Consider the following 19,693-nt stretch of genomic DNA (forward strand, 5'->3'; position numbering starts at 1 on the left):
AAAGAGATTCCGTTCTGCTAGCTAGCTGCCGCCGGTCGTTTGTCGTCGCGCGCGCGTTCATACCCTTTACAGAAGCTTGGCCTCGGTGGCCACACTGTAATCTTTGATGATTCATAGAACAATGGACAATGGGAAAACCCAAATACTCTATTCGATCCCTTTGTGAAGATGACTTCCTAATGCATGACATGCTACTTACCCCTTTTGGTTTCAGTGTGGAGTGTGGAATGGCTGTTCCTTCGTGGAATGATCTGAACTTTTGCAAACTCTGAAGACGGATTTGGTAAGCTCTTCGAGGGGTTTGACAGCTGATGGGGTTGGAGTAAAGACATATAACGATGACGGGGTTCTGTCGACGATCCCAACAGTCGTCTGATGTCCGGATCGTGATACCCCGCCAAGAACACCCTTCTCCTCTTCGGAGCATCTACAAGTACCTATGTCGGTCTTTGGCCCAATCTCCTTCGGCCATGGCAATACGGTATATTTACCGACAGTCTTTGATAACCTCATACTCTTGCGATAAAGGCCGTTGGTATTAACAGCATAAAGTTTGTCGTGCTCAGCTTAATCTTATCCTCGGGCGACGAACGACATATCCCAAAGACTGTGTATCAAGCGCACTTTAAATGCCAATATAGCCTCTCACAATCTCGAGTCTCCCTTTCCCAGTGGCTAAAAGCATTTCAAGAAATTCCGCTTAGTTCAGCCGCGCGATATGTATAGTAGCGGGAGCGTAAAGGCGAAGATGAGAATGAAGGAGGGTAGGAACTGAAACCCACGAAAATTAGACAGACAACTCGAGCCGGCCCGAAACGAATCAACTCCCACTAGAGCTTCCAAAGCAACGGGTAGTATGGCAGAAAGGTATTCACTTTATAAATGACACTGCCGACACAGCCGACTCCTCCAATCGCTCGCTCCCATGCATCTCATCTCCAGTACCCGAATGCTGCCCCCAAAACGGAGCATCGCTTCCCGTAACTTTATTCCCCCGGCTCCCCGATGAAACGATTGAGCACCTGCCAAGCGGACCATCGAACTCCTTTTCCCAAAAGTTGAATGACAACTGAGCCATTCGCGAAGGAGATGCCAGAGGGAGAAGAAAGTTACGATGACCGAGTTGGGCGATTATGTGGTGCTGTTTTGGGAATTCTCGTCGGGAGTTAGAAAGAGATGACATTGGGGGTTCTTAACCGGCTGAGCTAATGTCGGCCAACAATGCTCAGTGCTTCGGCCCCGATGGATAAACTGCCCTATCTACGGTTTCCGTAGTGACAAGTCTGCTCCCATATCCATGTCCCGTGATCAGGCAGTATGCGAGGATCGGTACAGAGATGGACCATCGTATTCCCAGCTATTAGACCACCCGAGGGAAAAGAAAGGCCCATGACGAACGGAAAGGTCTTTGCATTTCCAAATCTTTGATGTGAATAGTCTTGTATTCTTGTATTCGGTCTATCTAAGAGTCCGAGAGGAGGTATCATTGTTGAACAGATGCATGTTTCTTTAGTCTTTCTTTCCGTTTCCCCAGCGCCATTTGTTGAATAAATGGAATGCCGCTTTCCTTTTTTGCCCACGTCCCGCCATAAAATGAATTCTCTCTATAAGCGCCTCAAAATCCAAATATCGTACTTGAAATGATCCCTCGCGCACTTAGAACAAGCCGTCAATCTCACCAGTCTCGGTGTCGACGTCAACGTTCAAGTACCCAGGGGCTGTGGGCAGACCAGGGATGGTCTGAATGTCTGCAGCGAGCGCGTAGCTGTGATTTTGTCAGTAGTGCAATGATTCCTGGATGGTTGGCTCAACTTACACGTAACCCGCACCAGCGGCCAGTCTGACGTCCCGGATGGGGACGGTGAAGCCGGTAGGGGCACCCTTCAGGTCGGGGTCGTGAGACAGGGAGTACTGCGTCTTGGCAACGCAGATGGGAAGGTTTCCGAAGCCTTGTCTGGTGTAGGTATCAACCTTCTTCTGAGCGAGCTCGCTGAACTCAACAGCAGCAGCGCCGTACATCTTCTGACCGATAGCCTCGATACGCTGCTGGACGGTTCCCTCGAGATCGTACAGAAGCTTGTAGTCCTTGGGCTTCTCGCTGGCGGCGATGACACCCTTGCCCAGCTCAATGGCGCCCTTTCCACCCTCGGCCCAGTGGTTAGACAGGATGGCATCCTCGGCACCGGCAGCGATGGACTCCTCACGGATGACAGCGATTTCAGCATCAGTATCCGTGACGAACTTGTTGATGGCAACAACAACAGGAATGCCGTACTGTTTGGCGTTCTCGATGTGCTTCTTCAAGTTCACGCAACCAGCGCGAAGAATGTCGACATTCTCCTCCTTGTACACAGCGTTGAGAGCGGCACCAGGAGCGATAGGGGGACCGCCGCCGTGAACCTTGAGGGCACGGACAGTAGCAACAATGACGACGACATCGGGAACAAGACCAGAGGCACGACACTTGAGGTTGAAGAAACGCTCTCCACCCATGGTGAAGTCAAAGCCAGCCTCAGTGATGGCGAAACCAGCCTTCTCAGAGTGGTTCTCATCAGGCTCGGTACCGACAATCTTCAATGCCATCTTGTCAGCCAAAATGGAGCTGTTGCCAACACTGATGTTGGCAAAAGGACCAGCGTGCACAAACACAGGAGTTCCCTCCAAGGTTTGCATGAGGTTGGGCTTCAGGGCGTCTCTCATCAGGGCAGTGAGCGCACCGCCGGCACCAATGTCGTCGCAGGTGACAGGGTCGCCGGCTCTGGAGCTAGCAATAACCATGTTGCCCAAGCGCTTACGCATATCAGCAAGATCTGTGCTGAGAGCAAGAATGGCCATGCACTCGCTGGCAACAGAAATGTCGAAGCCAGTCTCACGGGTCTGGCCTTTTTCAGTCGGCGCAGTGCCGACGGTGATACCACGCAAGTGGCGATCGTTGACATCCAGAACTCGTCTCCAAGTGATTGTCTCGGGGTCGATGTCAAGGCGGGCGAAGCGGCGGATCTCCTCCTCGGTAAGCTCGTCGGGGTTGGTCTTCTCAATGCCGAGCTTCTTGAGGCGGGGCAGGAAGACTGGCGGGAAGACTCTCTTGCCGCCCTTGGCGGGCACAAGACGCTTGTAAAGAGGACCGTCCTTCTGAGTGTTCTCGTGAAACATGCGAGTCTCGATCGCAGCTGCGAGCAGGTTGTTTGCCGCAGTGATGGCGTGGATATCTCCAGTCAAGTGGAGGTTGAACTCGTCCATAGGGATGACCTGGGCATAACCACCACCAGCGGCACCACCCTTGATACCAAAGGTAGGTCCCTGACTAGGCTGGCGGACGTTGGCGAAGGTGACGCGGCCAAGGTGGGCGCCCAGGGCCTGAGCAATACCCATCGTCGTGGTAGACTTACCCTCGCCAAGAGGCGTGGGGGTGATGCCCGTAACGACAACATACTTGCCGTTACGACGGTGCTCCAAGCGCTTCAGGATGGTCAAGTCAACCTTGGCCTTGTAGGCTCCGTACGGCTCGAGTTCGTGAGATGCGATGCCGACCTCCTTGGCCAAGCGAGTGATTTGCTTGGGGTTCTGGGCTCTGGAGACCTCGATGTCGGAGGGAACGGGCTCCTTGAGGTGAAGCGGCAGAGGAGAGATCTTCCTCTGTCTCTGCTTCTCAAACGACTTGAGTGTGGACTCGACAACGTTGGACAGAAGCATAGCAACGGTCATGGGGCCAACACCACCCGGAACAGGGGTGATGTGAGAAGCAACTTCGGCAGCGGAGTCGTAGTCGACGTCTCCGACGAGGCGTTGACCAGACTTCTTGGAGGCATCGGGGACGTAGTTGGTACCAACATCGATCACCACAACACCAGGCTTGAGCCACTCGCCCTTGACGAAGCCGGGCTGGCCAATGGCCGCAATGACAATGTCCGCCGCCTTGAGGTGCGCCTCCAAGTCCTGGCTCTTGGAGTGGCACACGGTGACAGTCGCATCAGCGTTGCGAAGCAGGTAGCTGACAGGGCTGCCCACAATATCGCTGCGTCCAAGAACGACAGCGTTCTTACCCTTTACGTCGACTCCAGCCTCCTTCAAGAGGACCATCACGCCCTTGGGGGTGCAAGGGATGAAGAAGGGGCGACCGCCCTTCTTGGCGAGCTCACCGATATTCCTGGTGCCGAATCCATCGACATCCTTCTCGTCTGCGACGGCAGATGTGATGACGTACTCATCGAGGTGCTTCGGGATGGGGAGCTGCACCAAGATGCCGTGGACGGCAGGGTCGTCGTTGAGGCGGTAGATGCGGTCCAAGAGCTCGGGCTCAGAAATGGACTCGGGGAAGTTGACCAATTCGCAGTCGACATTTGCCTGACCATGTTAGTCATTGGTCATTACGTCTGGGGTTCCAGTGACATGTCTTACCTCCTTTGCGGCCTTCTGCTTCATGCGCACATAGGTGCCTGCGGGGTTGTGAGCATCGCGATAAATTTCATGGTGGGGTAAATGGTGAAGCGCGACATACTTGAGTCCGATCTGTCACCGACTGTGGAAGATTATTGTTAGCACTGCGAACGTATGACGAATTCCGAAAGTGAGGAGACATACCCTGGATAATGGTAAGCCGAGGCTGGAACCTGGGGTTCGCCTTTTGCTTCTCGAGAATGTCGCTGGCAATGGACTCCCGAATCTTCTTGGCGACGGCAGTGCCATCGATTTTGTTGGCGACCATGGCTGAGGTTGCAAAGGACCTATTTGGGGAAATCGTATCGTAGGAACCCGGGGTCCTTGCAATAAACGGACGGGGGGATTGCCAAGAGACCAAAGATGCAGCTTGTCCTCGCAGGTGTCCAAACGCGAAGTTTTTGGGATGATGGGAAGAAGATGAAAATGTCGGGACGGGCACCGAAGTCAAGCGCGCAGGTTGGGTGTAAGCGGGAGCAGCGAGAATGAGGGGTGGTGGGCAGCGGTGCAAGTCGGGATTTAGCGCGCTGCAGGGCCGACGGCCAGATGGGGAACGACCCGTATCTACCCCAAGGTTCAGAAGTGACCGGCGGGAAGAGGAAGTTTGGGTTCCTTGGGACAGTGACGATGGATTGTTACTGGACGACGGTGCTCTCGAGGGCAAGCCGCGGGTTCTCAGCCGAAGCTGAGACTTGTTGGGCATGGCCATGCGGCGCGTCCAAGACAGCCTCTGAGGGCCTTTCAACTGGCTGATAGACGACATGCCGAATACCGAGATGAGTGTCTGTCTTCCTTTGGGCCTTGGTGGTGTGTCCCTTGCTGGCTTCGATCTTCCCTTGAGTGGAGCTAAGCGATAGGGCCCTGTGACTCCCAGATCGCGTGCGTGTGAGTCGTACCTATGACTGTGGCTGTTGAGGTTCCCTGGTCCTGGCTATGCAGACTCTGTACGAGTGAGTCCCAGTGGAAGTGGAAGGATCAGCCGTTTGTGGCAGGTCGAAAATTTCGGGCGAGTCTCCGAGGCCGGCGGCAAACCCGATCGATAAGAAGTCGAGTTGTGGGTATTATAAAATAGGCTCAGTATGGAGTAAACAGCCTATTTTAGTTGATGAATGGTCCTGCGAATGATATGTTTTGGAAAACACACAATTGAGAAACCAATCAAGACTGAACGGATAAGGAGATTGATCGAATGAATTGACGTGCCCAAGAAGGGAAAAGAGGAAACGGGGTGAGTGATACAAATATGGTACAAGAAACAAGACAAAGACAAAGAAACAAACGACGGTGGTCCGGACGGTCTGATTTCTTTTCGCAAAAAAGACTGTCTCGGTAAAGCGCATGTGAAACTACCATGAGCTTCACGTAGTTGAGCCAAAGGGTCCGAGGCTTGACTTGATAGTGTTTAATGCCAAGTTTCGAGGTCCGGAAACGCTGTTCATGGAACACGTATGAGTCAAGGATGAGTCGGATTGCCATAAAAGGGACGTTGTTATGGTACAGAGTAGTGTACGAAGTAACCAAGTACTCGTCTCGACGGGGAAGATGGACAATGGGAACGGAATGGAACGGCGTGGGAATTGGATGATGATGACCGCACTATTCTGATGGGCACGGAGCTTCAACGGCGGCCACGGGTGCCATGCCACGACTGCCACGCTGTCTGGCTTGGACTTGAACAGTTGGACTTGGAGGGTTGGAGCTGCCATGACTCCCGTCCCGCCGCCAGCCTCTCCAGGGGCAGCTCCTTCCGTGACGTGCACCAGCCTGGACCGGCACGCTAAAGTTCTAGAAGGAAGGCTAGGTTGGCCTGCGCTGATGGAAGGTTCCTCGAACACCTCCCTCAGGCGTGACAGGTACCTACCTACCTTACCATGCTACCGTATGTACTTCCTTACCCAAGGTCGACTGTACCTATCAGAGGTCGGGTGCTTTCCATTGGGAGGGGAGGTGAGCTGTCGCGCGCCACGAGCTGGGACGGTTGACTCACCTTGCTGTGCCACGGTGACTGCCCATATGCCCGTGCTAAGGTAAGCTAACACCGATTGCCTGAGGCGGCTCAAGGCGGTAAGGCGGTGAAAGACCTTCACCTCAACCGGCAGAATGGTCGCGGGGAAAAAGTGCGCCCCACACACCAGAGCACCGAAACCCACAATGTCGAGGTGAAGGCAAAAATTCACGATTGACCCGACGACACCAGCCTTTTAAAGACCGACGTCCCCTGCCGCAACAACGTGCCCGCATACCAAGCCCCCCGATATCGAGAACCGCATCACCTCCCGACATCAGACAATATGAGGCCCATTCTTTTGGCAGGTCACGAGCGTGCGCTCACCCAGATCAAGTACGTTTCTGCAACCCCCAACACGCGAAATGTCCAATCCAAGGAGGGGGAACCGAAGCGCCCAGGGCTCTCTTTTCCCTCAACTCCCAACTCCCATACCATAGGAGGGGCTACGCATGCTAACCCGATGCGCCTACCTCACACAGGTACAACTCGGACGGCGACCTCATCTTCTCGACCGCCAAGGATCAACAGATTTGCGCCTGGTACGCACACAATGGCGAGCGTTTGGGAACCTACCACGGCCACGTCGGTGCCATCTGGACCGTCGACGTCGACCCCACCAGCACCCTGATTGCTTCTGGTTCCGCCGACAACACGATGAGACTTTGGGATGTCAAGACCGGCAAGAACCTCAAGACCTGGGAGTTCCCTACCGCTGTCAAGCGCGTCGAGTTCAACGAGGACGGCACCAAGCTGCTCGGTGTCACGGAGAAGCGCATGGGTTTCCTTTCCAACATCATCGTTGTCGACATCAACCCCGACCCCGAGGCCGAGCAGAGCGATGAGCGCGTCCTGACTATTGTCTGCGACGAGAGCAAGGCCACCGTTGCTGGCTTCAGCTACCTCACCAAGTACATTATCGCCGGTCACGAGGACGGTTCCGTGTCGCAGTACGATGCCAAGGTGGGTCCGGCCAGAGCGATATCATAAGGGGGAACTTGAAGCTGACCGTCTTCTAGAACGGTGACCTGATCTACAACGAGCCCGTCCACGAGCTTAACACGCCCATCACGGATCTCCAGTGGTCGCAGGACAGAACCTACTTCATCACCGCCTCCAAGGACAAGACGTCCAAGGTACATCCGGCATATCAGACGATCCACGAGACCAAATGCTGACTAGATATAGCTCATCACCGCCAAGGACCTCGAGGTTCTCAAGACCTACACCGCTGATACCCCCCTCAACAGTGCCACCATCACACCCAAGAAGGACTTTGTTATCCTCGGAGGTGGTCAGGCCGCCATGGATGTCACCCGTACTTCGGCGAGACAAGGAAAGTTCGAGGCAAGATTCTACCACAAGGTCTTTGAAGACGAGGTTGGCAGAGTCCGTGGTCACTTCGGTCCTCTGGTAAGCCCCCCCTAGCCTCATGATGTCATGTTATGCCGTTGACTGACTATTTTGAAGAACACCGTCGCCGCAGACCCCACCGGAAAGGGCTACGCAAGTGGTGGTGAGGACGGTTACGTCCGTGTCCACCAGTTCGACAAGGGCTACTTCGATTTCATGTACGAGGTCGAGCGGGAACGGAAGAACAGACAGGAGAACTAAAGAAAGATTGGGGAATTTTGGTTGGAAAGAAAAAAAATTCAAGAGCAAGGCCCCTTCTTTTTTTTCTCTTCTTTCGTCTTTCTTTCGCGGCTTGCATTAGTACGGCGTTCTGGGAAATCTCTGGGGGGATGGTTAGATTTGGTTTTGTAAAAACCTAGGGCAGTCCGCGAAAACCAAAAACGAAAGTAAAAAGAAGCCTGGTAACACGGATGATATCAAACTTTCCTCCTCTCTACGCTTTTGGGGCGGCGGGAAGAAGCCTTTGAGGATGAGATGAACCAAAATGTAATGATGAGATTTCTGACAAACAACAAGTTAGTACCATTGAATGAAAGTCATGATGATATCCGAATGTGATTTACTAGTATGTTGCATTGGATTCCCATGTATTTATTTGCTCGTGTACCTTACCTTGCCGTGTCTGCTGGCATGAGATTCCACTGGTCCATGAAGGTACATGCGCGCAGACATTCGCATGTTGCGATGGAGAGTTGCGTAGCCCCCTACAACTTCCTACAACTTCCTGCAACTTCCTGCAACGCTTGAGATGCCCAAAAGCAAAAAGGAAGAAACAGCCGTCACCGTCGTACATCCTAGAGCTATTTTCGTCTAAATCAAGGTCGAAAACAGAAAAAATGAAAGGGACGAGACTCGAACTCGCGCGGGTTGCCCCACCAGGAAACAGATGTTAAGCTGACCTTAACCTGGCGCCATAACCAACTCGGCCACCCTTCCGATGTGAGAACTGAGCAGAATGTCAAAATAAGTAGCTCAGTGTGGGGGGGTTCCCCCGCGTGGTGGGGGTTCTGGAAGGGGTTTCTGTCGGTTTCTGTCGAGCGATTCATAGTAGGTCAGTAGTGGGCCTTTTCTCCCCTGTCGTGCCCGTCAACAGGGTGACGGGCGGCTAACCAGGGGTCGCTGTATTCACGTGGCTGGCTTCCGACTGCCAGTCCAGGTATCCGGCCTAAGTCGAACGGGCATAGAAAGACATAGTTTTGAGATCTAACGGTTTGCATTTTTTGCTTTCTATTGCTCAGATAAGTATTCTTACGTTCTATAGGGCATTGCATGTCTGTAGACCCTGCCAAAGCAGTTATGCTAGAAAGCACCGAAGCTATCCGTACGGGTATGAAAGTCTCTGGCACGTTCTAAAGAATGTGGGGGCGATGACTCTTTACACATATTGGATTACGGTACTAGCGCATTCGCTGTTGAGGGACTTTTTTTTTTTGCCGCTGGACACTGGACTGGCCAGGGACAGAGACAGAGACCTGGGCACCCCGCCGGTCCGCGCGGGTGTTTGGACGAGACGGGCACCATCTCACTCGGAAAAGTTGGGACGAAGCCCGAGTGGCACCATCCTGCGACCGACGGGATGTACGTGTGTGCGTGTGTGTGTTGAAACATGTTTGAATGTACGACGATAATGCACATCAGAAGAACAGGCCGAACTAAAGGGGAACCTATGTTGAAACCCTGAAACTCGAAACTTTATTTGGGCAATTTGTCCACCACAATGCGAGAACGATGAGCGTCATTCCGACAGAGGACAGCAGACACACAGAGACATATTGAGAGACCTGGAATATGTTGAGCGACAAGAGAAATATATGTCTTTATGATTACCCCCGTGTTGATGGCAGCCGACCCCTTTTATCTTCCAAAAGAGGTCGTCGACATGGAACCGCCACCAAGTGACGGGGGAACAGATAAGTATGGATGATATGTGTAGCTATGGGGTTCGTGAGACTAGCTAGCCGTCCCTTTCATTTGGCATCATCGCGAAAACAGTCCCAAAAAACCGAACACCGCCCCCCATGCACCTTTCGTTGTAAAAGACAAGAAACAAAACGGAAAACCAACGCCTCTCGTGAACACGCACACTCTATGCTTTGCGTGCGGAGTTTCTTCCCTTCCGATATGCCTGGCCGCCCCCTCGATGCTCGCTCAATCCCGTCGTCAAGACAATAATGGTGTCCGTGTAACCGTTAAACAGAAAACCCCAGGGAACAGAGACGGTGTCTTGAGTCCCCGAAGTTGAACCGCTGTCGAAAGTGAAGAAAGTCGTGGAATGCTAGTCGGGCAAATGCACTATGTGTGCCTGCTACGCTTTGGTCCGCCGCCAAACATGTTCTTGTCTATACTGCTGAGGTCGAATATCTCTGCAAAGTTGATCTTGCGTTTCGAACCCGCGCCGCGACCGAGGTTGCTTCCTTGTCTTGATGCTGAGCGGGGCATGTTGGCGGGGTGTCGTGGTCTCGCTGTGCGCGTTGCGGGATTTGTGTTTGTTGATGATGCGTCGTGTGTCCGAGAGTCTGAGAGGTCCAGGTTCGCAAGGTTCAGGTAGGCGTCTTGTTGATGCGCTTGAGGCGGCCAGGGGTGAGATGACTGGAAGGTGAAGGAGTCTGCCGTCGGCACAGTGACTGATACGGGTTCAGGTCCCTCTTCCTCCTCCTCCTCCTCATGGACGGGCTGCGGGATGCTAGGGGGCGCAGAGTCCGTCCTCAGCTGGCTCTCCCCTCGCAGGGACGCGAGTTGTGTGCCGCTGCTCGTCCTATTCAGCTCCAAAGAAGACGCGGTCTCGGTCTTGTCCGCCTCGTCGTCGCTCTCGGCGTTCTGAGAGCCTGTATCTCTAGCACCATCCAGCCTCTCGGTCGCCCAGCTTCGAATCCTCCAGCCGTCGCCGTCACCCAGCCCGATTCTCTCATTGTCGAGGAATGATAGCAGGTCATCGAGACAGTCTTGGTAGCCGTCCATGCGAGCCTTGGATTGGGCGGCCGCAGAAGTCTTGTAGAGTTTCGTGACAGAAAGCGCGGCGGCCTTGAAGGCGTCGATGAGTTGCTCGGGGGAGTCATTTTGCGTCGGCTGCTTGGCGGCCGCGGAGGCGCCCGGGAGGGAGGTGTTCAAACTTCTCATGGAGTCCATGATGTCGTATTGCCAACGACTGAATCGTTGAAAAGAATCAGTACCGAGTCGAAGGGAGGGAAAGATGAGTCCCGCACCTCTAGCGGTGAAATGTAAGGTAGTTGAGGTTGTCGGGTAAACAAATCTTGCAGTTGATGCCGGAGTGGGGTCCAAACGGGGTCCCCAGCGAAGTTAAGTGTGTGGCGATAAGGTGTGATGTGGTGGTGGTAGTCCTCGAGTGCAGGTGCACTACGTAGGTAGCGAGGTTGTTCGGACGGTCTCCCTTGGACCGCAAAGAGTGAGAGAAGGAAATGCCGAGGACTTGGTGATGGAGATAGTCAAGCAGGACAGGCTATGATGAGAAGATGCAGTTGATTGACGGCGAAATGAAGCACTGAGGTCAGCTCTGTCTTCGCCGCAGAGCACATGACACTGGACAACGGTGCTAACCGACAGCCAACAGTAGCTTAACAGGCCCCAATTTACCTTGGATCTTAGGTGGCTTTGACGTTATCTCCTCCACCCATGGCCAGTGCGCTACCACTACGCAGTAGGTACTTCGTTCTTCGTACCTAGTCTTGGCCGGCTGACCCAATCTTGGAGCGGGCGGTGGATCCTCCGACACTTTCCCAAATTCCCATCCATTGCCGTACCCCTGGCTGGGCTTGGAGCGCCCGAGACGACTCGGGATGTGAAGGGTTCGGAGGCTGCCTTCTTCCGGAACCGAGCTCGGGCGGCGCTAAACGTACCGGTGCTGCTGCACTGATCGGGAATTGACACGGCGAAAACGCGCTAGTCCTGTTTGGAAATTGTCTTCTACACTAGAGGGATCCCACCTTTCCTTCCATCATCTCTAAAAAACATCTACGGACCGTTCACACTCGCGCAGCAACAAAGCATTCGTCCATTTTTCTGAATGCTCCGCGATCGGTTGCACTTCAAAACGACTCCGAATATTTGTACTACACCGACCCTTCTGGAGCGCGCTGTCGAATCTTCAAGAAACGCGTGTAAGTCGCGTAAAGTGATTTACAGCCGTCAAGATGGCTCCTCGATCTCGAGCTGCCGCGGTTGACACCGACGCGTCAATGTCTGACGCTGCGGATGCCCATCCTGTGGAAGAGATGGTAAGTTCTTGCCACCATGGATTATCGCGTCAGTGTGCTCCCCATGGAGCTCACATTGCGATTGAATACTCTGGCCCTTTTGCTGACGTGCAGACAGGAAGTCGATGAGACACCCGACTACACCGACTCAGACACCAATGCGAATACCACTGCTAGCAGTGTCGTCGGAGAGCCCCTCGGAGATGGTCGTAGAAAGCGATCTGAGGCCAATCAGCTGCGTCGCAGCATCTTTGGCAAGAAGCACGACAGACTGGGCGAGTCAAAGGTATGAAAGGCGCAAGCTATTTAATCTAATGAGCTCTCAACCATTCTACATGTGCTAATTCACGTTTGAAAATAGGAAGAAGACAGTATCCGCCGATTCCGATACTTGTTGGGTCTTACGGACCTTTTCCGTCACTTCATCGAGACGAACCCCAACCCCAAGATTCGCGAAATCATGACCGAGATCGATCGACAAAACGCCGAGGCATCAAAATCCAAGAAGAAGGGCTCCCGCCAAGGTGGCGCCAGTAACGAGCGAGTACGCCGGACCGAAGCTGAGGAGGATGCAGAACTGCTCCGTGACGAGAAGCACGGTGGTTCCGCCGAGACGGTTTTCCGCGACTCGCCCGCTTTCGTTCAAGGTCAGATGAGAGACTACCAGATTGCTGGTCTCAACTGGCTTATCTCTCTTCATGAGAATGGTATCTCTGGTATCCTCGCCGACGAGATGGGTCTCGGAAAGACTCTGCAAACAATTTCCTTCCTGGGCTACCTCAGACACATCATGGACATTACCGGACCGCACATTGTCATAGTACCCAAATCGACTCTGGATAACTGGAAGCGAGAATTCGAGAGGTGGACTCCTGAGGTCAACGTGCTGGTGCTTCAGGGTGCTAAGGACGAGCGCCAGGCGCTCATCAATGATCGTCTGGTCAACGAGGACTTTGATGTCTGTATCACGAGTTACGAGATGGTTCTGCGTGAGAAGAATCACCTGAAGAAGTTTGCATGGGAGTACATCATCATCGACGAGGCGCATCGTATCAAGAATGAAGAATCGTCTTTGGCGCAGGTCATCCGTCTCTTCAACTCCCGAAACCGACTCCTCATTACCGGTACACCTCTTCAGAACAACCTGCACGAGTTGTGGGCTCTGCTCAACTTCTTGTTGCCCGACGTCTTCGGCGACTCCGAGGCTTTCGACCAGTGGTTCTCCGGCCGAGAACAGGACCAGGACACCGTCGTTCAGCAGCTTCATCGTGTTCTCAGACCATTCCTGCTTCGACGTGTCAAGGCCGACGTGGAGAAGAGCTTGCTGCCGAAGAAGGAGGTCAACGTCTACCTTGGCATGTCAGACATGCAGATCAAGTGGTATCAGAAGATTCTCGAGAAGGACATTGACGCTGTCAACGGCGCCAACGGCAAGCGGGAGTCGAAGACCAGACTGCTCAACATTGTGATGCAGCTGCGCAAGTGCTGTAACCACCCTTACCTGTTTGAGGGTGCTGAGCCGGGACCGCCCTACACCACTGATGAGCATCTTGTTTACAACGCTGGAAAGATGGCTGTTCTCGACAAGCTCCTGGCCAGAATGCAGAAGCAGGGAAGCAGAGTTCTCATCTTCTCACAGATGAGTCGTCTCTTGGATATCCTTGAGGACTACTGTGTATTCAGAGAGTATAAGTACTGCCGTATTGACGGCGGAACAGCTCACGAGGATCGTATCGCTGCCATTGACGAGTACAACAAGCCCGGTTCTGAGAAGTTTATCTTCCTGCTTACGACCAGAGCTGGTGGCTTGGGTATCAATCTCACCACTGCTGATATTGTCGTTCTCTACGACAGCGATTGGAACCCTCAGGCCGATTTGCAGGCCATGGATCGAGCTCATCGTATCGGTCAGACCAAGCAAGTCGTGGTGTACCGTTTTGTGACGGACAATGCCATCGAAGAAAAGGTTCTGGAGAGAGCGGCGCAGAAGCTGCGTCTCGACCAGCTGGTCATCCAGCAAGGCCGCGCTCAAGTCGCAGCAAAGGCTGCCAACAACAAAGATGAGCTTCTCTCCATGATTCAGCATGGCGCCGAGAAGGTGTTCCAGAGCAAGAGTGCCGGTGGCACGCTGGCTTCCAAGGGTACCGATTTGGACGACGACGATATTGACAAGATTCTTTCTTCTGGTGAATCAAGAACAAAGGAGCTAAATGCCAAGTACGAGAAGCTTGGAATCGACGACTTGCAGAACTTCACATCCGAGTCTGCCTACACCTGGAATGGTGAAGATTTCAAGACGAACAAGAAGGAAATTGGCATGAACTGGATCAATCCCGCCAAGCGTGAGCGAAAGGAGCAGTCCTATTCCATGGACAAGTATTTCCGACAGGCCATGTACCCTCCGAAGGAGAAGGACACAAAGCCGAAGGCACCCAGAGCTCCGAAGCAAGTGCCTGTCCACGACTATCAATTCTACCCGCCAAGATTGCGCGACCTTCAGGACCGAGAGACTGCTTACTACCGCAAGGAGATTGGGTACAAGGTGCCGCTGTCTGACGGTGACGACGAAAACCTTGACGAGCGCGAGGCGGAGCGAGCCTTGGATCAACAGGAGATCGACGAGGCTACCCCTCTCAACGAGGAGGAGCTGGAAGAGAAGCAGCGTTTGTCGCAGCAAGGTTTCGGAGAGTGGAACAGACGTGACTTCCAACAATTCATCAACGCCTCGGGCCGCTATGGTCGCAACGACTACGCGAACATTGCCGAAGACATTGACAACAAGACTGCATCTGAAGTCAAGCAGTATGCCAAGGTTTTCTGGCAGCGGTACACGGAGATTGCCGACTACAACAAGTATATCAAGGTGATTGAAGACGGCGAGGAGCGTATGCGCAAGATTGAGCATCAGAGGAAGCTGCTCCGCAAGAAGATGTCGCAATACCGCGTTCCCCTGCAGCAGCTTAAGATCAACTACTCCGTCTCTACCACGAACAAGAAGGTATACACCGAGGAGGAAGATCGATTCCTGCTGGTCCTCCTCGATAAGTACGGCATCGACTCTGCTGGACTGTACGAGAAGATGCGCGACGACATTGCGGAGAGCCCTTTGTTCCGATTCGACTGGTTCTTCCTTAGCAGGACACCGGTCGAGCTGAGCCGTCGCTGCACCACCCTGCTCACCACCATTGTCAAGGAGTTTGAGGATGTTCACCCGACCAAGGCTGCCAATGGCGTCAACGGCAAGCTCAAGAGAGAGGCCGAGGATGAGGAGAATGACGAGGATAGTATTCTCGGCATGGCCCCTTCGAAGAAGAAGACCAAGAACGGCGTCAAGGTGAGCGCTAGACTGGACTAATGAGTGAATTCGGCTAACCAGACATGCAGAATAAGGCGCTCGACAACGTCAAGTCGGAGGTTGGAAGCAAGAACACATCCGCTGCGCCCTCGAGAGCATCAAGTGTCGCCTCGAACAAGTCTGCCACCAACGCCAAGAGCAAAACCAAGGGCAAGAAGAAATAGAGGCGGGCGAGGGAGGCTACATGAGCAAGTTCAAAATTAGTCTTTGGGTTGGGGATAATGGCTTTTTATGGCAGTGGCTACGATAGATGGAGGCGTTTGGTCAGGCATAACATTTGGTCAGTTATGTGGTAAGGAACCCTCTTTGTATGACTTTCGCAGTAGAGGGAAACATGCCGTCTAGTGTTGGGCATCATTAGTCCGAACAAGACGAGAATAAAATGAAATCAAAGATAACCTTTTTCCAACAATGAGATGTATGAACTAGAGGGAGCAATGGCTCTGGTACGATATCAGCTAAGCAGGGCCGCATGACCTACCCTTTTTTCAGGTATCGTCACTGTAGACTTTCCGGCTCCTTGGAGCCCACACCCTTTAGTTACAGGGCAGATCTAATCCTTGTTCAGATAATGGCTTTCTTCATCAGTGTCGTCCTCTTCTCCCCTATGGCCGATTTTCCTGCTGTATCCCTTTAGCCCCGCGTCGTCCCTCGACGGTCCAAGATGTCACCAGTCTCAGTTCACCGTATCCAAGCTAACACCCGATCCAGCATCTAAGTACCAGCATCCACGACGATTTTTTATTTATCATGAACCCTCCCCGCCGTCATCGCGGATGAAAGCTGCTAGGCCCGGGCGCCCGTCATCACGACATCGTATCATTCAACGCTGTCAGCGCGGAGAGTTACTTGGGGGGTGCAGAAGACTTCTGCAGGCCAAGTGGCAAGCCAAAGGCGGGCAAAGCGTTACGGTGGGCTCTGGTGAAGGCCGTCGTGGACTTCGAACGACGTACTTTGCGGCAGAGGCTGGTAGACTTGAGAGGGAGATAGGAGGAGGAGTCAGTGGATGTCTTTGGGCTCGTGGCTCTTCTTCATTGTTTCGAGCATGAGCGCCAGTGCTCGTCGCAGTGCGGTCAGAGCTGGGTTTTTGAAGAAAATTTTGCCTGATCTATCACCTTTTATCAGAGGGCGGATATACTTGAAACGGCCATGTTTGCATTACTGTTTAATATGATGGCCAACAATTGGAATTCGGGGACATTAAAATTGGCCATGGCTGGTGTGAATATCGTCAAGACTGCTACTTTCCGGAACTACTTTTTCCCTGCACCTAGATGGGTGAGGCAGTATTCGGGCGTTGGGCCAAAATGAAAGTGAAACATTTGTATTGCTATGGGGTTTATGTGATTTCATGCGTGTTACTGACTGGTCTTCCATATTTCGTAGAATTCAACGGCAAAAATGTTCACAATCCTTAGGCGTTGTTGGTTGCCTTTGTCAGAAGAACAAAAAAAGAATAGACGCGATCCGTGGGACTCGAACCCACAGCCTTCCGATTAAAAGTCGGACGCTCTGACCAAATTGAGCTAGGAAAGCGACGACTTTTGTTGAATATTCGAAGCCACTTGGCTCACTATATACCCTTCACGCATGTGGGGTGCAAATATGCACCACACTTGTTCCCGACCCACGCCAAGTGAGCAGCTGTATGGGCTCTTCCTCACTGATCAACGAGATGAAAGAACGTCTTTGCATAACATCGTTAAGAGAAACTGAAGTCGGTTTATTTGAGGTTGTACACACGATCTTTGGGGTTCTGTCACAGATGGTTGGAAGCCTGATGTGCCACACAACGTGTTAGTACGCATCCCGTGAGGTATACGCAAATGATCAACCATATGCATCAGCTCAGATCGATATTAGTGCCTATTGCTTGACTTGTCGTGAGTGATTCTAGGCAGTTGCAATACTTGCAGAATGTCTAGAGCATCCCCAGACCACAGCCGCGTCAGTCTGCGAGTGGTTAGCTGGCGTAAGAGGGACCTGGAACGTCATTCCTGCCCCGCAGTAGCAACAATAGCACTAGCACTGCCCCTCCATCCCGGATCGACATCCCAGCTCCAGGTCCAGGTTCCCACTCGGTACTGTCGACCGCCATTGTGGTGCCTGGCTAGAAAGCTGAACCCCGACGCAACATAGCACTCTCCAAGACTCTTGATTGTTTCATCATCTTTGCTCGGAGCTTTAGGGACTTCTATTCGCATTGCATACCAGCGTGTTTGAAGTTCACACATCATGTCTGTCACCATCGACAAGATCTTGGCTGCTTCGCCCGCTACTCAGCGTGGCCAGCCGACACAGCTCTCCACAGACAACAAAGGAGAGCGCATTGCCTACGCTGTTAGTCCCATTTGCACCTCTCGACGAACAATGCCTCAGCTAACAATGCATTCGCGCAGGCCGGCAAATCCATCTTCCTTCGATCCATCGATAACCCTTCTATCTGCAAGCAATACACCGGCCACACAGCTGCAACGAGCGTCGCCCGGTTCTCTCCCAGCGGCTTCTACGTCGCCAGTGGAGATGTGTCTGGATCCGTGAGAGTCTGGGACGCTGTTGAGGCCGAGAACACAAAGGGTACGTACGGCATGATACCTTCACACCGCAGTTGGCTATCTTTCTTGGTCGGTACTGATTACGTTGCTAGGCGAATACCACATCATCTCCGGGCGCATCAACGACATCGGCTGGGACGGCGACTCCCAGCGCATCATCGCTGTGGGCGACGGCAAGGAGCGCTTCGGCCACTGCATCACGGCCGACAGTGGCAACTCGGTCGGAGAGATCAGTGGTCACTCCAAGGTCGTCAACTCAGTCGCAGTGCGGCAACAGCGTCCACTGCGGGCAGCGACCGTCTCTGATGATAGCTCCCTGTGCTTCCTGCACGGCGCGCCCTTCAAGTTCAACTCGAAGAACGCCAACGCCCACAAGGGCTTCATCTTTGGAACGGCCTTCTCGCCTGATGGCAGCCAGCTCGTAACAGTCGGCGCTGACAGACGCATTCAGCTCTATGATGGAAAGACGGGCGAGCCTACGAAGTCCATTGGCGAGGGAGAACACACTGGCAGCATTTTTGCCGTTTCATGGTCTCAGGATGGCACCAAGTTCGTTACTGCGAGCGCGGACCAGTCCGTCAAGCTCTGGGATGTGGAGTCAGGCAAGGCTACACAGACATGGAAGTTTGGGGACGGTGTCAGCATCGGCGACCAGCAAGTTGGCGTTGTCTTCCCCCACGGCAGGACGGACGGCTTGATCATCAGCTTGAACCTGAACGGTGATTTGATCTACCTGAACGAGGGTAGTGACAAACCTAGCAAGATCGTTCAGGGCCACAACAAGAGCATCACGGCTTTGGGCGCTTCGTCTGACGGTAAGGGCCAGACGCTTTGGAGTGGTAGCTTCGACGGACGCGTCTGCCAGTGGGATGTCGCCACCGGCACTGGCTCGGTGGTTGACGGACAAGCGCACACAAATCAGGTGACCCAATTCAGCGCCGAGGCGGGACAGACGTACAGTGTCGGATGGGACGATCACCTGCGGATAGTAGACGAGTCAGCCAACACCTTCGCGGGCGAGGCCCTCAAGCTTGCTGCCCAACCCAAGGGCGTGGCGGCCACGGATGGAAAGGTGTACGTTGCCACCATCGAGGGTGTTGATGTCTACCAGAAGGGCCAGCTCCTCTCCGAAAACCGCCTCGGGTTTACTCCTGGTGCTGTGGCCGCCTACGGCTCGACAGTGGTTGTCGGATCAGGCAACTCGGTCAAGATCTACACTGCGGATGGGTCAGGCAAGCTCTCGGAGACGAAGTCGGTTGACAAGTCGACGGCTTTGATTTCCTGCTTGTCGTTCTCCAAGGACGGCCAGTACCTCGCCGCAGGCAACCAGATCGGCAAGATTGTCGCCTACAAGACTGCCGACTGGGAGGTTGCAACGGACCGTTGGTCTGCACACACGGCGAGGGTTACGTGCATCAGCTGGAACGACGCGGCGACGCACGCCGTCTCTGGAGCTCTGGATACCAACGTGTGCGTGTGGAGTTTGGCTAAGCCTGGAAGCCGTGTCAAGGCTCTCAACGCTCACAAGGATGGTGTCAACGGCGTTGCGTGGGTTGAGGGTGGTAGCAAGATTGCGAGTGCCGGAGGCGATGCCGCGATCAAAGTTTGGACCGTGGCTGGACTGCAATAACTCTGTCCTGACGAACAATTTTGTAGATGTTTTCAATAGGTGATGGATGAATGAATGAAAAGCGACATGATGTTATCTCGACGATGA

General features: G+C 53.4%; 6 protein-coding genes and 2 non-coding genes across 8 annotated transcripts; 3 read left to right on the plus strand and 5 right to left on the minus strand.

Annotated features, from left to right (window-relative positions):
- Positions 1-1,497: 1,497 nt before the first annotated feature.
- Positions 1,498-4,491, minus strand: BDP55DRAFT_29535 (formate-tetrahydrofolate ligase). Its single transcript, XM_060566576.1, has 2 exons — positions 4,399-4,491; positions 1,498-4,344 (listed from the first exon to the last, which is right to left on the minus strand). Exons 1-2 carry the CDS (start codon positions 4,420-4,422, stop codon positions 1,813-1,815), a joined length of 2,556 nt encoding a protein of 851 aa, XP_060432452.1. The 5' UTR covers positions 4,423-4,491; the 3' UTR covers positions 1,498-1,812.
- BDP55DRAFT_29481 (uncharacterized protein) lies at positions 4,432-5,498 on the minus strand. The gene has a single exon (XM_060566571.1). It carries the CDS (start codon positions 5,198-5,200, stop codon positions 4,466-4,468), a length of 735 nt encoding a protein of 244 aa, XP_060432453.1. The 5' UTR covers positions 5,201-5,498; the 3' UTR covers positions 4,432-4,465.
- Positions 5,499-6,594: 1,096 nt separating this feature from the next.
- BDP55DRAFT_655110 (eukaryotic translation initiation factor 3 subunit I) lies at positions 6,595-8,408 on the plus strand. Its single transcript, XM_060574296.1, has 5 exons — positions 6,595-6,778; positions 6,925-7,405; positions 7,462-7,578; positions 7,631-7,855; positions 7,913-8,408. The coding sequence occupies exons 1-5, from the start codon at positions 6,729-6,731 to the stop codon at positions 8,054-8,056; spliced, it is 1,017 nt and encodes a 338-aa protein (XP_060432454.1). The 5' UTR covers positions 6,595-6,728; the 3' UTR covers positions 8,057-8,408.
- Positions 8,409-8,692: 284 nt separating this feature from the next.
- Positions 8,693-8,791, minus strand: BDP55DRAFT_t108. The gene has a single exon. It is a non-coding gene; the product is annotated as a tRNA-Leu (tRNA).
- A 1,356-nt stretch (positions 8,792-10,147) lies between these two features.
- Positions 10,148-10,981, minus strand: BDP55DRAFT_726144 (uncharacterized protein; the record flags this gene model as incomplete). Its single annotated transcript, XM_060579103.1, has 1 exon — positions 10,148-10,981. The coding sequence occupies one exon, from the start codon at positions 10,979-10,981 to the stop codon at positions 10,148-10,150; it is 834 nt and encodes a 277-aa protein (XP_060432455.1).
- Positions 10,982-11,870: 889 nt separating this feature from the next.
- Positions 11,871-15,809, plus strand: BDP55DRAFT_29587 (SNF2 family domain-containing protein). Its single transcript, XM_060566582.1, has 3 exons — positions 11,871-12,087; positions 12,185-12,352; positions 12,428-15,809. Exons 1-3 carry the CDS (start codon positions 12,004-12,006, stop codon positions 15,419-15,421), a joined length of 3,246 nt encoding a protein of 1,081 aa, XP_060432456.1. The 5' UTR covers positions 11,871-12,003; the 3' UTR covers positions 15,422-15,809.
- A 1,073-nt stretch (positions 15,810-16,882) lies between these two features.
- On the minus strand, positions 16,883-16,957 carry BDP55DRAFT_t107. The gene has a single exon. It is a non-coding gene; the product is annotated as a tRNA-Lys (tRNA).
- A 405-nt stretch (positions 16,958-17,362) lies between these two features.
- Positions 17,363-19,692, plus strand: BDP55DRAFT_713067 (WD domain-containing protein). The gene is made up of 3 exons (XM_060578226.1): positions 17,363-17,761; positions 17,821-17,998; positions 18,069-19,692. The coding sequence occupies exons 1-3, from the start codon at positions 17,657-17,659 to the stop codon at positions 19,604-19,606; spliced, it is 1,821 nt and encodes a 606-aa protein (XP_060432457.1). The 5' UTR covers positions 17,363-17,656; the 3' UTR covers positions 19,607-19,692.
- Position 19,693: the final 1 nt, after the last annotated feature.

Source organism: Colletotrichum godetiae (assembly GCF_030913485.1).
Source record: "Colletotrichum godetiae strain CBS 193.32 chromosome Unknown BDP55scaffold_10, whole genome shotgun sequence".
Taxonomy (NCBI): Eukaryota; Fungi; Ascomycota; class Sordariomycetes; order Glomerellales; family Glomerellaceae; genus Colletotrichum; species Colletotrichum godetiae.

Coding starts and splice junctions, on each gene's coding strand:
- BDP55DRAFT_29535 (XM_060566576.1), bottom strand. CDS start 4,422: ATGAAGCAGAAGGCCGCAAAGGAG. Junction 4,345..4,398: donor AGCAGAAGGCCGCAAAGGAG/GTAAGACATGTC, acceptor TAACATGGTCAG/GCAAATGTCGACTGCGAATT.
- BDP55DRAFT_29481 (XM_060566571.1), bottom strand. CDS start 5,200: ATGTCGTCTATCAGCCAGTTGAAAGGCCCTCAGAGGCTGTCTTGGACG.
- BDP55DRAFT_655110 (XM_060574296.1), top strand. CDS start 6,729: ATGAGGCCCATTCTTTTGGCAGGTCACGAGCGTGCGCTCACCCAGATC. Junction 6,779..6,924: donor CGTGCGCTCACCCAGATCAA/GTACGTTTCTGC, acceptor TACCTCACACAG/GTACAACTCGGACGGCGACC. Junction 7,579..7,630: donor CCAAGGACAAGACGTCCAAG/GTACATCCGGCA, acceptor GACTAGATATAG/CTCATCACCGCCAAGGACCT.
- BDP55DRAFT_29587 (XM_060566582.1), top strand. CDS start 12,004: ATGGCTCCTCGATCTCGAGCTGCCGCGGTTGACACCGACGCGTCAATG. Junction 12,088..12,184: donor CCCATCCTGTGGAAGAGATG/GTAAGTTCTTGC, acceptor ACGTGCAGACAG/GAAGTCGATGAGACACCCGA. Junction 12,353..12,427: donor ACAGACTGGGCGAGTCAAAG/GTATGAAAGGCG, acceptor GTTTGAAAATAG/GAAGAAGACAGTATCCGCCG.
- BDP55DRAFT_713067 (XM_060578226.1), top strand. CDS start 17,657: ATGTCTGTCACCATCGACAAGATCTTGGCTGCTTCGCCCGCTACTCAG. Junction 17,762..17,820: donor GAGAGCGCATTGCCTACGCT/GTTAGTCCCATT, acceptor GCATTCGCGCAG/GCCGGCAAATCCATCTTCCT. Junction 17,999..18,068: donor TGAGGCCGAGAACACAAAGG/GTACGTACGGCA, acceptor TTACGTTGCTAG/GCGAATACCACATCATCTCC.